This window comes from Lepisosteus platostomus, chromosome 21 (assembly GCF_059453375.1).
Source record: "Lepisosteus platostomus isolate fLepPlt1 chromosome 21, fLepPlt1.hap1, whole genome shotgun sequence".
NCBI classification, from domain to species: Eukaryota; Metazoa; Chordata; class Actinopteri; order Semionotiformes; family Lepisosteidae; genus Lepisosteus; species Lepisosteus platostomus.
In genome coordinates this window covers 18,279,466-18,293,787 of record NC_142631.1, presented here as the reverse complement: position 1 = coordinate 18,293,787, position 14,322 = coordinate 18,279,466, and the positions used below count along the sequence as shown (strand labels likewise).

The following is a 14,322-nucleotide window of genomic DNA, read 5'->3' as shown; positions in this document are numbered from 1 at the left end:
AAAATTATAAAAATCATACTCTTGCACTTTCTTACTTTTCTCAGGTTTGTACGTATATGCAGAGGTCAGAAGGATTTTTGCAAGTCTGTGCTGAGATTCACAAATCCTACCAACCGATGTGACATTGCTTTGTTTCTTTGAAGAACATCCTATTGATTGCACTGACCAAAAACAATTTGTCTCAGGAGGTTCACTCACCTTTATTAGTTGCCTATTAAAAATCTCACAGCACAAACAAGTTTGGACCTAAAACTCAAAAATCCCTGCAAGCTCTGTTTACTGAAACTCAATTCGATGCCATCTGCTTATAGGGAAGTCAAGCTGTTGCTTGAAATATACACTGTGTGCAAATATACAGCCATGAAACACTAATAAATACTATACCGTAATTACATAGGACACACTTATGATCATATAAACAGTAAGTATTTTTAATAATGTTTTGTTTCAAAATTGTATTAATATGGTTCCTGGGAGCATAAAGGCCAGTGAGCATGTAGGAGAAAAAAAGCCCTAGAGAATTAAACGTGACATTTACAGTATAATGTATTTTAGTTAATGCAAAATGAAACATTTATTTCCAGTCTTCATTAAAAACCTGAAGCATTTGTTGTGTTTTTAGTGCCTCTTAGCAGGTATATGATTATAGTTAAAGAACATACTTCAAATACACGTCAAACTAGGACAGAAAACAATGTGATTTACAAAGCATATGAAGTTTAATTCTACTAATTTAATATATCGTTAAATTAATTTTAAAAAGATTTACAGTATATCATGCATTTATAACATAAATAAACATACTAGAAATGTACAAGGTTCGGGGGATTTATTAAGATTCTGGATAAGCACAGATAACTGCTACAAAAATCTTAAGTCACTGGTGCAACAGCAAATTGAATTAAAAAGAAATCCAGATTCTACACTATGTATTGCACCTAGCCAGCACCATAACCAGCGATAAGTCACCTGCGTATTAAATATAATTTGTTCAGATGTAGCACCTATGGGTTATGCCTCTTATAGCTAGGTCATATACAGCGCTGGATTTGGTGTGATGGGACTTCTAATTAATGTTTTTTTAAGGAACAGGATAAAAGGTCTATCTAGTGGGAACAAGGGATGATTATTATTCAATTTTAAATTTTAAAACTTTTTTTAGTCATATTTTGTTTGACAAATCTTAGATCTTAAGTTAGAAACCATGTTTTATTAGTCCATATTCAAAAAATGTTTCAAAAGCATACGAAATCTACTATCACTATCAGTTATCGGGAAAAAAAAGGAGAATACATTTACAGTTTTTACCTTAAGTACAATGATAAGCACCACAGTTTGTTGCATCTTCATGTTTCAATAGGGTTAAGAACAAAAAGCACATTTTATGGACACCAATCCAAAAAACATCTGTCCAAAAGGTGAACCATTAGAGAAATGGAATGTATTATAATCTATTAGAATTAATATACTTTTACCAGATCCATACAGCAACAAAATAAATTCAACAAGCATCACCTTATCCTACCAATCAACACAGAGCTCAGGAAATACAACACACAGCAAAGCTGCTAAACATCTAGGGTACAAGGTATCATGGGGTACAAAATTTGCCATTACAGGGATACAAGTTTCAAAATAAAGGCACTATCTTCCTTGAACTGTTATCACTAAATATACAGTAACATCTTTTGCCACTGAGATCATAACCAATTCAGAAAACACGAGGCATCAAAGCAATGCATGTACAAAGACGTGTATCAATGGTTATTCTTCAGACAGAGAAAATTAGTTTTCTTTCAAAAGTGACAAATGTATAAGCATTTTGTAGTTATTACTGAGTCAATGCACCTGCATACAAAGTTAATCATATGATGCATGAGACAGATTTGCTTGGTGCCTACCTGTGGTTTGTGCTGTTGTCCATCTTCAAGCTCTGAAACACTGTTCATGATTTTCCATCGATCATTTATCATTCTCTGGAAACCTTAAAAAAATCAGCCTGTTGAGGTCACAGGCAAGGGGGACAGGGGAAAGAGTCTTATTTACTTTCCCACCTTACAGTTATTCCATATACTCAAAAAGACACATACGCACAAGCTACAACTAAGACTAGCACAGACAGTTTCTAAGCCTCTACAGTAGGTCCGGTAGAAAAAATTAAAACCGTGACATTGTGATGGCATACGTACTTATACAGTACCACTTCTGCTCCAAGTTACTTATTTTCCTTTTATTGTATTCCCTTTAAAAAGCTTCAGGAAAGTGTCTTCTGATGTGTCCTTTTTGAAGAAAGTCCAGAAACAGCAACACAAAGCTTGCGAGTGAGGAAATAAAGGGGGCAATCCGATAAAATGTAGCTTTGTACCAAAGACCTTTTGTTTCAGTAAGCTTCTCCAAAAACAAAATTCAGTGAGTTGCACAGGAATCACACTTCCTCACCTCCTCTGCTTCCGCACCACCAGACAAATGCAGTTTAAAACACAGACATTCCCTTCATATTAGATTAGGTACTTAAGTTCTCAGTCTCTTAATTACAATACAGCTGCAGGAGGCAGGCTATAGCATTTTGTTGTGCCCTTGTTATACACTGGCAAGCTCCAGCGCTGTGGTGAAAGAATAAATCCTCCTCTTGCTTGTCCTAGCTGAGAAGCTGATCAGCATGAGGAGGTATCTCACACGGATTTTTAAGAGCTGCCTTTGACATGAGCAGTGCTATAGCAGATTAACAAGCTCTAGTCATGTGCGCTCGCCAGCGCTCCTTGCCTCTGAAGCTGTCAATCAGCTGCGGAGAGAGCAGATATCTTCCAGCCTGCACTGCTGCTCCAGCTGCTGCTGCAGTGTGTGCAGACAAAGCCAAAGATTTCAACAATTTTAAGGTGGAGGTGTCTGGGCGTAAGTGTGTGCTTGTGTGCGCGTGTGTGTGTGTGCGCGCGCACTGATTCTCTCTCTCTCTCATGCTGCTGTCTGTAAAATCCATGCTGTACTCCCATAAGGCAGAGAGTAAGATTCGATGGAACAACAAACATCCCTTGTCTGTTAAGCTTATAATTTTTAAAGTTTCAAATTTAAGTCTGAATGTAGCTGCTTGCTTTACGGGCTGGGGAATCATAATTCAAAATAAAGCTTACATTGAGTGTGATGGACACATGTTTGTTGTTTGTCCTTATGGTACAGACAACAGGGATTCAGTTTTTGTTTTCTGATGGTGTTGCACCCTGAAGAAAACCATTTTAAATTCGAAAGCCATCCTTCTAAAGATTTTCTGTGTCATCCTTCTATTTGAGGAGATTAGTTTCCAATAAAGATAAAGACTTTATCATCAATAAAGACAAATCATCAAACCAGAAATAAACCCCATTTATTTCTGGTTTGCAAATTTGAAAAAGATACTGTGCTGTGTATGTTCCTACTACTCACAGATGTAGTTTCTCAAAACTAAGAGACTGCTGTCAGCTTAACCCAGTTCTTAATACAGATCAAAGTGCCCTCAATTTTGGAATGTCACACCAAGAAGGAGCAGCGACATTTACTGCTGGCTAGTATTTTTAAAATTAGGACTAAATTGGGTTTTTTTTTCCAAACAGGCTCTGGGCAGTTTTTTTTTATAAATTAGGGCTAAATTGGAGTTGTCTTCAGAAATCCTAGGACTTATGAAACAATTTGAAATCACAAGTTCACTAGTTATCTCAAAAAAGTATTTTAGTACTTTAAATGAAATGATTTGTTTCATGTAAAAAAAAAGGCAGTAGATCTAGTAATGCCATCATAATACATTTAGTTTACAAGCACAGTTCATAGCACTTCATAAAATATACCAGTAATCATTTTGTTCAGGAAATATTTTCCAAAGCAGGGCAAAAGTTTCTTCATTTAGTTCATTTGGATGAGCCCTGATAGAGACCACAAATCTTAGCATGCCAATCATTATTACAGAGCTATTTACAGTAACATGTCCTAGAGAAATTTGTTTTTGCATAATTAAATTGACAATTATGTTGACACCACATATTTATTTTTCTCCGACACAACTGTATATGTTTTATTATGGTTGTACCACAAACCTTTGATAAAAAATATTTCTTCTTTTTTGATACAGTAAAGCTGTTACTTTGACAACAAAACCTTTGTATACTTAGTTACCCAGAATATTTTGAACCTAATAATTTAAAAGAATGCAGAACTTTTATAACTTTAAATACAATTATCCTTTTTTCTCAATGACATCCACATCCAGCTCCTGCATGACAAATGCACTTTAAGGAGAAGGTCAAATCTGAATACAGGTACAGTATAATTTATTTTCTCTCCTTGAAGCTTCATCCACAACACATAGATGTCACAGTGATAACTTAATAAGGTGTCAGATCCTCGATCTTCCCAGAAAAGAAAACCTCAATACCTCCCACATTTACAACAGAATGGCAAGACTTAATACTCTATGCTGATGCTCTAAAGAAGGAATATAGGAGAGTCCCTCGGGGTATATTAATGGATCCCTTCATTGAAATTTGTGAAAAGGCTGCAGTTTCCCCCACTGTAGCACTCAGATGTGCTATCTTCATGCGTGACTCCCTGCCAGGAGTAATACACAGAGCTGTGATGATTTAATATGCTATACAGACCTCTCAGAAATGTCAGGGTCCTAATTTGTAAAGCATTTTGTAAAAAAATCCAGCTCACTTTCCTTGGGAAGTCAAATGACAAATGACATGTTAGTAAGAACAGAACACTTGCCTGACATACAGTGCAGAGGGCCTGGGAACGGACTGTCTGTTGGACACCAACAAATACTTCATGATCCTGTCACTTCAGTAGCTGTATGACCCTGCAACTCCCAGCTGGCAGCCCACTGAAGCTCAGCAGGTGGGAGTCTGGTCAGTACCTGGATGGGTGATCTCATGAGAAAAACTAAGTTTTCTGCTGGTGTTGTTAGTGAGACCAGCAGGGGGCGCTCACCCTGCAGTCTGTGTGGGTCCTAATGCCCCTGTATAGTGATGGGGATACTACACTGTAAAAAAGGTGCCGTCCTCCAGATGAGACGTAAAACCTTAAAAACTTACTCTCCAAGGTCATTAAAACTCCCAGGGCATTTCTTGAGAAGAGGAGAGCTGTTAGCCTGGCATTCTGGCCAAATTGTCCCTTGGTCTTTAACAATCATGGCCTCCTAATAATCCCCATCTATGATCACTCATCATCACTCTGTTTTCCTCCCCACTGAGAGCTTGGGTGTGGGGAGTGGACTGTCCCACTCTGGCTGCTGTTACATTATTTAGGTGGGTGAAACACAGTAGTGGTAGAGGGGAGTGCCCATTACCTGTAAAGCGCTTTGAATGGAGTGTCCAGATTAGTAAATTACAGTAGTTAATACTTTATTATTATTATGAAAAATATGAGCATTTGAAAACAGCACAGGGAAACAGAGCTTCTACAAAAACACTAGAATACAAAATAGCAGATACACAAATATTATCAGAGTACCATTATTTTTAATGTACAGTGTTTGGGGAACCTGGTTGTATTTATATCACATAAAAACCATAGAAGACCAATGCACGAAAAAAATGTTGCCACGAGGATGAAAGTCTCATGAGCAATTAATATTTAAATATTTGTGGAGAAAATTAGGAAGTTCATCTGGAAATCCTCAAATGAAAATTTTAGTTATGCGTTTAATTGGCTTCCTAAACTAATGTATAAAAACAACATTCTCCATAGCTCAAAAGAACATGAAACTGTGTGTGAAATAATAAAATTCAAGGGCAGACCTCACACATCTCAGACATTAACTGCCAAAAATAGCTGCCATTCATTAGTTAAGATACCCTCCTGATAAGATTAACAAGACAAACATAAGAAAAACATGTTTACACAAGGTTACAGCTGACCTCTCCTCAACTGATTGATGTAATAGACTCACTATAGAAACAGAACAGTAAAAATATCAGTATTATTTAAAATGAGTACTTAAGTCTTTTTTGTCTTTATGCACCGATCATATTGTTAAAGCCCACCCAGCTATTGTTTTCCACTTTCATTTTGTTGATTTTAGCTTAAGAACTCAAGATTCCTAAGTAAATGATCCAAATATCTCAGATGTTGTTTAATCTGAAATCCAGAGAGGATTCTGTAAAAAATGTCTTACCAGGTTGCTATCAGGTAGTTGTCATTCAAAGATTTTTATCATTCTTAACTACTCTTTTATTTTCAAGATGTCTATTTTTGTGGACAGTTGATTTTTAACTGTATGCTGACATACAGTATTCCTTTGGTCTGTCTTTTAAGTTTTTCTTGGATGAATGCCATAATTAAAAAAAACCCTACTCTGGGGTCCTGGGTTCAATTTCAGGGCTGCTATCTGCATGGTGTTTATATATCCTCTGCATGTTTGCATCAAAGAAAAAGGATCTTCTTAGCCCTGGTGTGAGTGTGTGCATGTCCGTGTCTGTGGCGTCCCGTCATGGACTGGCGTCCTGTCCAGGGTGTATCCTGCCCTGTGCCAGTAGCTTGCCAGGATAAAAATAATAATAATAATAATAATAATAATAATAATAATAATAATAATAATAATAATAATAATAACAACAATAACATCACTTTATTAACCCTATACAATTTCTTGCATTTAGGAATTTGTCTTTTCGCATACCCCAGCTTGCTCTCCAAGAGACAGACAGACAGGGAGAGAGCCTGGGGTCAGAGCGCAGGGTCAGCCCTTGTACAGCGCCCCTGGAGCAGTTGGGGTGAAGGGCCTTGCTCAGGGGCCCAACGGAGTAGGATTCCTCTGCCGGCCGCGGGATTTGAACCGGCAACCTTCCAGCCACAGGCGCAGATCCTGAGCCACAGAGCCACTGCTCCGCTGGACAGGCTCCAGCACCCCAAGGATCCATTCAAGGATCCATGAGATCCACCTTGTTTACCTATCCCTTCCTTAAAGGATCCGACAGTACAAACACAACAATTGTAACATAGTAACCAAGTCAGAACACAATATTCTAAGCAAGGTCTAACTAATTCATTGAATAATTTTCATCATAATTATATTTTTCTACACTCTTAATATATCCAAGCAGCTTTTTGACCTTTACATTATTCCCACAACTGCTTAATTAAAGAAACTGATGAGTCATCGTAAACACCTTGGTCTTTCTCAAATATTGCTTCCTTGAGTTCAATAGAACTCCTCTGATCCTTGAATTTAAATTTTTAATTTTCTACATGTATTACTTGCACTCATCCATGTTCAATTTTATTTGCCAGGTGTCTGACCACTCTTGGATTTTGTCAAACTTATCTTGTTTTGTTTGTGGTTTTCTTAAATTATTTGCATCACTACCTACTTTAGTTCTGTATAATCTACAAATTTCACAAGGTTGTGCACTATACCAGAGTCTAGATCGTTGGCATACTGTACATTAGGACAAGCAGCAGTCTATGCACCAGAATTTATGCATGCCTGCTGCACTGAGCTACTTAATTAATAAGGCTTTCAAGTGTATTATATTTTCATTTTTATTTAATGCCATTTAATGTCAGTTTCAACTGATGGTTAACTGCCAGATGTTCCTAGTAGGGTGTCCCCAAGTATTCAGATCTTATACTTGTGATTTGAGAGAAAGATGAAAACATCCCTGTCAGTAGCTTGCAAGAGAACAATAAGGGATACCACAGTTGCTAACAAGACATTTGAACCTATTCAGCTGATCTTTGTCTACAGGTTTCTAGCCACGTTTTACACATACAGTATAGGACGTTGAAAGAACATACAGTAGAACTCTAGGGCTATCTGAAAAATGTCCCATCCTTACCCCCCCACCCGTTCCCAGTTCCAGGGCTGTGGTCTCCTCCATGTGCTGGGCGTGTTTAGTAACATCACATCAGCTCATTTTGATCTCAGGCTCTCTCAACCAGCGCTGTGCAAAATCATATGGTCATTGAAAAACGGTAGAGTCTCGAATGCTGCAGCTGGGAAAGTGCTCGAGCTTACCAGCTTTAGACCATGGGCTTCCAAACTGGGGCCTGGGGAGGCAAAACACTTCTCATCAAGATAAAGACCCTAAATAATTAGTTTTCCTCTCATTAATTGAAATACCTTCATCGATCTGAGGATGGATTGCTGTGCGCTACAGAGCTGAAAATATTTAATTACTGCAGACAGGTCAAAATAATTATATTTTGATCTTTTTAATGCCAATAACCACAATGATTTTCACATTCTGGAGGAAATCTTGTTATAGGTAATAAACTTTGTAGGATTGTGCTTATTTTAAACTTTTTTATTTATTTATAGATTTCTCTTCTAATACGTCTTCTAAGACAATACAAGGGCATTATAAACAAAACTGTGGTTCCCTACTGAAAGCAACTGTCTGAGAATGTGACATTTACAGTAGCTATAAAAAGTTGGGACCTTCTGCATTTGATGACCTTCTTTAAATGAAAAGAACAATGTTTGTGTCTTAGGTTTTTCATTGTTTTTGGAGAAAAACATTTTTCTTCAGTGTGACCTAGAGCATGAATAATTTTCTCATCCAATTCATGAATTTTTGGGCAACAAAGGAGATGGGGCAGAGCGAGGCACTGTGGCTGGAAGGTTGCAGGTTTATATCCCTTGGCCAGTACTGTACAGTACTGAAGTACTGTAACCCTGAGTTTTTCCCAACCAATCAGATTTCAGCCTGATACCTTCTAAGACAACAATACCTATTCCCATCTCTGTTATTAGAGACACAAAGGAAAGGGAGAAGTGCTCCTGAGGTAAAACTGGCAATGGCTGCAGCCTACTGAGAAAAGAACTCATCGAAAAAAAGGTTTAAGACATCAGGAATCAATCAGAAGGCAGTTTAACTGTTCAAATTATGTCATACTGCATCTTCTTTAGGCAAATTTTCAATTAGCTAAAAACCGCTGATCTCACTCAGTTTTGCAATTCAATTTCTGAACGGTACAATACAGTATGTAGAATATAAGCAGTATATTTCTCAGAAAGAAAAAGTTGAAGAAAGGAGTAAATTATCACTCGTCCTAAAGTTTGCGTGGGCCCCAAAATCCAGCACTGACCTTAAAAAATGTTTAAGTATTGTGGAAATGCTAACCCTAACCCTAGCTGGGGTTTCAAATGAGCTATCTGTCACTGCAGACCTCGAATCATGAGATTGGAAAATGTTCCTCAAACCAAAACATATGAGTCTAAAATAATTAAAACCATCAAGAAAACACTCTAGGAAATATTCAGTAATGTATCTTATTTAGGCACATTTTCAGATAGCTGAAAAATGCCTTTTAAATGTGATTCAATGATTGTGCATTTCAGGATAGTGTGGGGATACAGTCTTGTAAGACCATTCAATGTAGACTGCAGTTATACCACTAGTTGCACTTTAAATAAAATTAAAAGATACCAAGCAATAGAACAAACTTTCTCACAACTTTGGATCTGACTCAGTTTTTCAATTCAAATACCAAACTTACAAAATACAATATAAGCAGCCAAAAGTCTCAGAAAAGTTACTGATACTCAAAGTTACTGATTGGTGTAATATACTGAAGCAATGTTGTCACTTCTGATAGGAGAAACCAAGATGAGCACTGAGTGTTAACAGGAAAAAAGCAACTGGCTCTCAGCAATAATGCATCCTGCTGATTTATATAACTGCCCTCATATCACCTGCAAGTATCCCCAAATGTATAAGACTACACAAACAATAAATGGGCGACAAAAGGCAAATATTCTTTATAAATTGTATTTCTACTAATCCCAACAAAAAGGGAGCTGTCACTGTTAAGATGAATTTAAAGCTTTTTAGCTCAATTACAAGGAGGTGCTTCTACTCCCCATTCTGGTTCATTTAAAGTGACAAAGCACAAGCTGAAATCCTGAACAGCACAGAGGCAGCCTTAATGTCACTGACTACAGTATATGCTTTGAAAGCACAACAATTCCAAGTCAAAGCAGTGGCTGGAATGAACATTTTTGGTTACATGTTACATATGTTTGTCAGCTATTCAGACAACAGCAATTTATTGTGAAGAGATAATGACAATGGTTAAATATTTGAATGTGATGTTGTATAAATCAGTTGTACTATATTAACATTTACAATAGTTTATTAAACTTTAATAATAAGATGCATGTTCCTATTGTATATACAGTACCTGCGCACACTTTGGTATAGTAAATGTAACGCATCTTTGCATGTGCTTCTTAACCAGAATCACTGATTCTAAGTACCACTTGAAAAGCCCACATCAAACTGAAATTGCCACTGTGACTTTAAGCTTTCCGTGTTTGCATTGCAGTGTATTAATATTTTTCTGAAAATGGGCTTGCAAAAAATATTTAAAAGAAAATTAAAAGCAATCAATACCCCACTCCATCCACCAAGAAAATACAATGATAGAACTTGACTTGAGAAATCTACAGGTGAAGCTAATTTGAGATGATTTCAGGAAAGCACTGGCATGTTTAAACATACACCCTTGGCAGGAAAACAATGTTATATAATTAACAAGATTTTCTGTTTTTTCTCATCTCTTTTATTTTACTGGTGCCAGGACTGGTCTTCAATTTATAAGATCAAAAGAACGAAGATGTTACAAGGACATATTTTACCACTTTGGATTCCCCAAACTTGTTGGTGGTGGGCTATAGTTACTAGGTGTTGCTTGTGTTTATTCCAAGTCACTTTTTGCAATGGAGGGTGAGAAAACTACTAACACTGATTTGCTTAAATCTCTGTCAGTTAATCACTCTGGCTTCTGCCTCTGAGCTGGGTAATGTTGGGTAATGTTGTATGTCTAACACTCAGATGTATTCTTGTGTTCATCACCTTGTATTGAAATACCGTCATTCTTAGAGACATCTGAATTTGTGACAAATATATTCCATGCAGGTTTTATACTCTCAGAGTTTCCAGTTCCTTGACAAGGGTATTGGCAATAAAATCTTTGACTGAACTGAGCAACAAAAGACTGTTTCTATCGAGGTCAATATGCTTACAGTACACAAATGTGCCCAGATACCATCTACAAAAATAACATAATCAGTTCTAATATCCCTACAATTTTGTGCAGTATGCACAGCCGATGGTTCTTAAATGTAAGCAAGTAAGAAAAGGTGCAAAGAAGAATAGGAAATCTGATGCATCTTGCTTGTTTGGTGCTTGTACAGTAGGTTATTGGCCCAAGGGTTTTGTTTTCCGTTATGAAATAGTTCATGCATTTAGAATTTAATTCTCTGTCTATATATTTCAATCAGTCTCTTTCACATTCAGTTTACTAATATTTCTTAAACAATGTCATATTAATAAGGTCAAAACATTTGAGGAATACCTGATTAAGTTCCCCACAGAAATAAAATTCAAGAGCCAGAATATAATTTGTGTTATGTGAAGACCAAAACTGTACACAGTAAGGATAATTAAGATAAGATGTTAAGATAATAAATTCTACAATTTCAATAATATACATTCTGTTATAATTAGAATTACATCTAATTAGAAGATGTAAATGAAGTGATAAATAATTATATGCTTCTACAGGTTTTGCTAATACTCTAGTTTTGGTACCATCTATTAACTTTACTATTTTGCTAACTATACCAGAACCTAATGACCAGAATAATAAAGCATTTTAGTTATAAATTTTAAGTTACTTTTAAATACTCAGAATTACAGTACGTAACTACAGTAAAAAGGGCAGCAATATAAATTGCTCTTAATTTGTAACTGGAAGGAAGTGGGTTCAAATCCAAGGTGAAACTCAGCCGCTGTACTCTTGAAAAAAGATCTCAACCCAAATTGCTCCAGTAAAATACCAACTGAATAAATGCATGGATAAATTAGATTCAACCCAGTAAGCTAGTAACTAGTAAAACAGAAGATTAGATCACAGTAACGCTAATTTAAACATTTAAAACTATATTGACATGACAGATCTTTAAGCAAATTTATAAATTGAATTCTCTGACAGAATTTGGGAATAGCAGTTTTCCTAACACATATCCCTGTGGTACTCCAATATACAGTATATTACCCCTGACTAGAGCGTTCACCCCGTGCCTGTGTTCTGTTTTCTACCCTTTTACTAGTTGTGAATTCCAAAGACGTGCATTGCCCTAAATGCCTTTCACCTTTGAGATCTCAGAATTAATCTTTTATAAAGAACTTCTGACATGTACTGTAAAAACACCATCAGCTCTGTTTTCATCCATTACTGCTGTTTTGTGTCCTTATACTTTCCGGGTAAGTAAAAAAACCTGGAGATCCATTTATGAAACGAGGCATTCACTGGATTAATTTGAGTGAAATATCTTGACTATGGTACAACAGCAGCTTCTCACCGGGACTTTAAACCCATGACTCACACCTTAGCAATGTACTACACCGTGTCCAAAGATTGTGAAAATACACCTTAGCTCCAATTAGCATTTCTATAACAGTAACACAGAATTATCTCTAATTACTTGATTCAGTTTTGTCAGCCTCTTGATGGATGGGCACAGTTTTATATAAGTAAAGTCTTGAGTGACTTTTTTTTAAAATGGACTATGAATAGTGCCTTTTTTCCTTATGTATAATTAGTGGAATACCGTCATGCCCTTGGAGATTTGTTTACCCTCAGTCTCAGTGTTCTAAGTGCCCACAAGATGGCTGAATCTTCTATGTAAAATTATTTCAGATCAATCTGAACAACAGCCACTATTGCCTGAGGCACGTTACTGACTTCTTCGTTGGTAAACTCCTTAGTGAAATATTCATTTAACACATTAGCCTCTTCCCTTTCATCATATAAATTCTTCCTAGAGTTGCAAAAAACATTTTCTTTCATCCTTTACTGTTGACTTATCTCTTCCATATTGGTATTTCACCATCCATGTACAGTGTGCCACTGTCCATCACTTAAGAATCCAAATGCTTTTCAGAATATTGCTCTTGAGCCACAATCTCTGGAGCACTGCAGCTCGCATATGGATGCAGGAGTGAGACTGTGGGGAAAAGCCTATAAGGGATACAGGACTGGAAAAATGATCTGTGAATTTTAAGCCAGTGTTTGAATGACGCTGGTTGAAGAAGTACCTGTATATACAGGACAGTGGTGCTGGATGTGGATACCACTATTTTTATTATTGCATTCTAATCCCAGTGATATTGTGTTGAAGGCAAAGCTCTAAATGATTTTAAAAGATCTGTGGTCTAATGGAATAATACACCCTTGTAGGGTCAGTCTGGAGTAAAAAATGTGGACGTGTGATGCATTGGGAAGAACAATGTACTAAAACCACACAATTTCAAAGACCAGAAGGCAGAAGAAAACCCGTCAAAAGAGTTGCAATAACTTTTATTAAATAATACTGTGCAATAAAAAAACATATGCCTTATGTTAATTCAATATAGTTTTTTTTTCTCAACAGAGATGACAAAGTTTTATCTCTGGTGAAAAATGTAAATAATGAGACTTTATTGAAACTGTTAAGCATAAATTACTAACCTATTATCATTTAGAAAGGCATTACTAACAATAACACCCCCTGCTGGAACTCTGTGAGGGATAAAAAATGATTAGGCAGTCAGCCTATGTTAAACTGTTTTTCCATTTTATGATATTTTTATTAGAAATGACAGGAATTAATTCTGATATGCTGAGATACATTCATTGCTCATTCAGTAAATTTCAGATCACTGAGCTGCCATAAATGAGAAAATCTGATGCATTCTGCCTATCTGAATTGTTTTATAATATCAATACACTGATAATTACAGCTGACAGTGGCTGGCAGTTGGGTTGTGGTCAACTGCTACCTCATAGCTCTTGGGTCCTGAGCTTGATCTCTGACTGTGGTGACCTCTGCATGAAGCTTGCACATTCTCTTTGTGAAGTGCAGAGAGTATGATCTGCTGGTTAGATCTCTTAGTGTCTGAAAACTGTCCCTGTGCGTGAGCCCTGCGATGGACTGCCATCCTGTCTAGGTTGTACTGTACTGTTCCTCTGTGTGTGCAGATTTGACTCTGGCATGTCACATCCATTTGTTGGGTCATCATAATAGACTCAAGTCTCTTTCATAAGTAGTTTCTTCAAGTTCAGTCTCCCATTTTATACAGTATCTACAGTTTATTGTTTTGCAATGTGTAATAGTCAGTACCTGCCTATAATCAATGTCACCTGCCAAGTCTTGGAATCTATCCAAATCCTTGATAGTTTATAAGAGTGTGCTAATCCTCATATTTTGATACAATTTGCAAACATCACTAGTTTATTAACTATACCAAAACCTACATCTTTCAAATAAATTAAGAAAAGCAATGGTCCCAATACAGATCCATGTGG

General features: G+C 36.6%; 1 protein-coding gene across 8 annotated transcripts in view; it reads right to left on the bottom strand.

The window, feature by feature from the left end:
- The window catches only part of fibcd1b (fibrinogen C domain containing 1b), a 231,184-nt gene that overhangs the window by 100,406 nt on the left and 116,456 nt on the right, over window positions 1–14,322 (bottom strand). For 3 of the 8 annotated variants that reach the window (XM_088615308.1, XM_088615307.1, XM_088615311.1), the window contains one exon: window positions 1,902–1,999. The exons of 2 other annotated variants lie outside the window; for them this stretch is intronic. In XM_088615308.1, the coding sequence (XP_088471434.1) occupies window positions 1,902–1,973 (72 nt within the window). In that variant the 5' untranslated portion in view covers window positions 1,974–1,999. Of the gene's footprint in view, window positions 1–1,901; window positions 2,885–14,322 lie in introns of those variants that run through there. 3 more of the 8 variants (XM_088615306.1, XM_088615310.1, XM_088615309.1) reach the window with 3 other exon arrangements.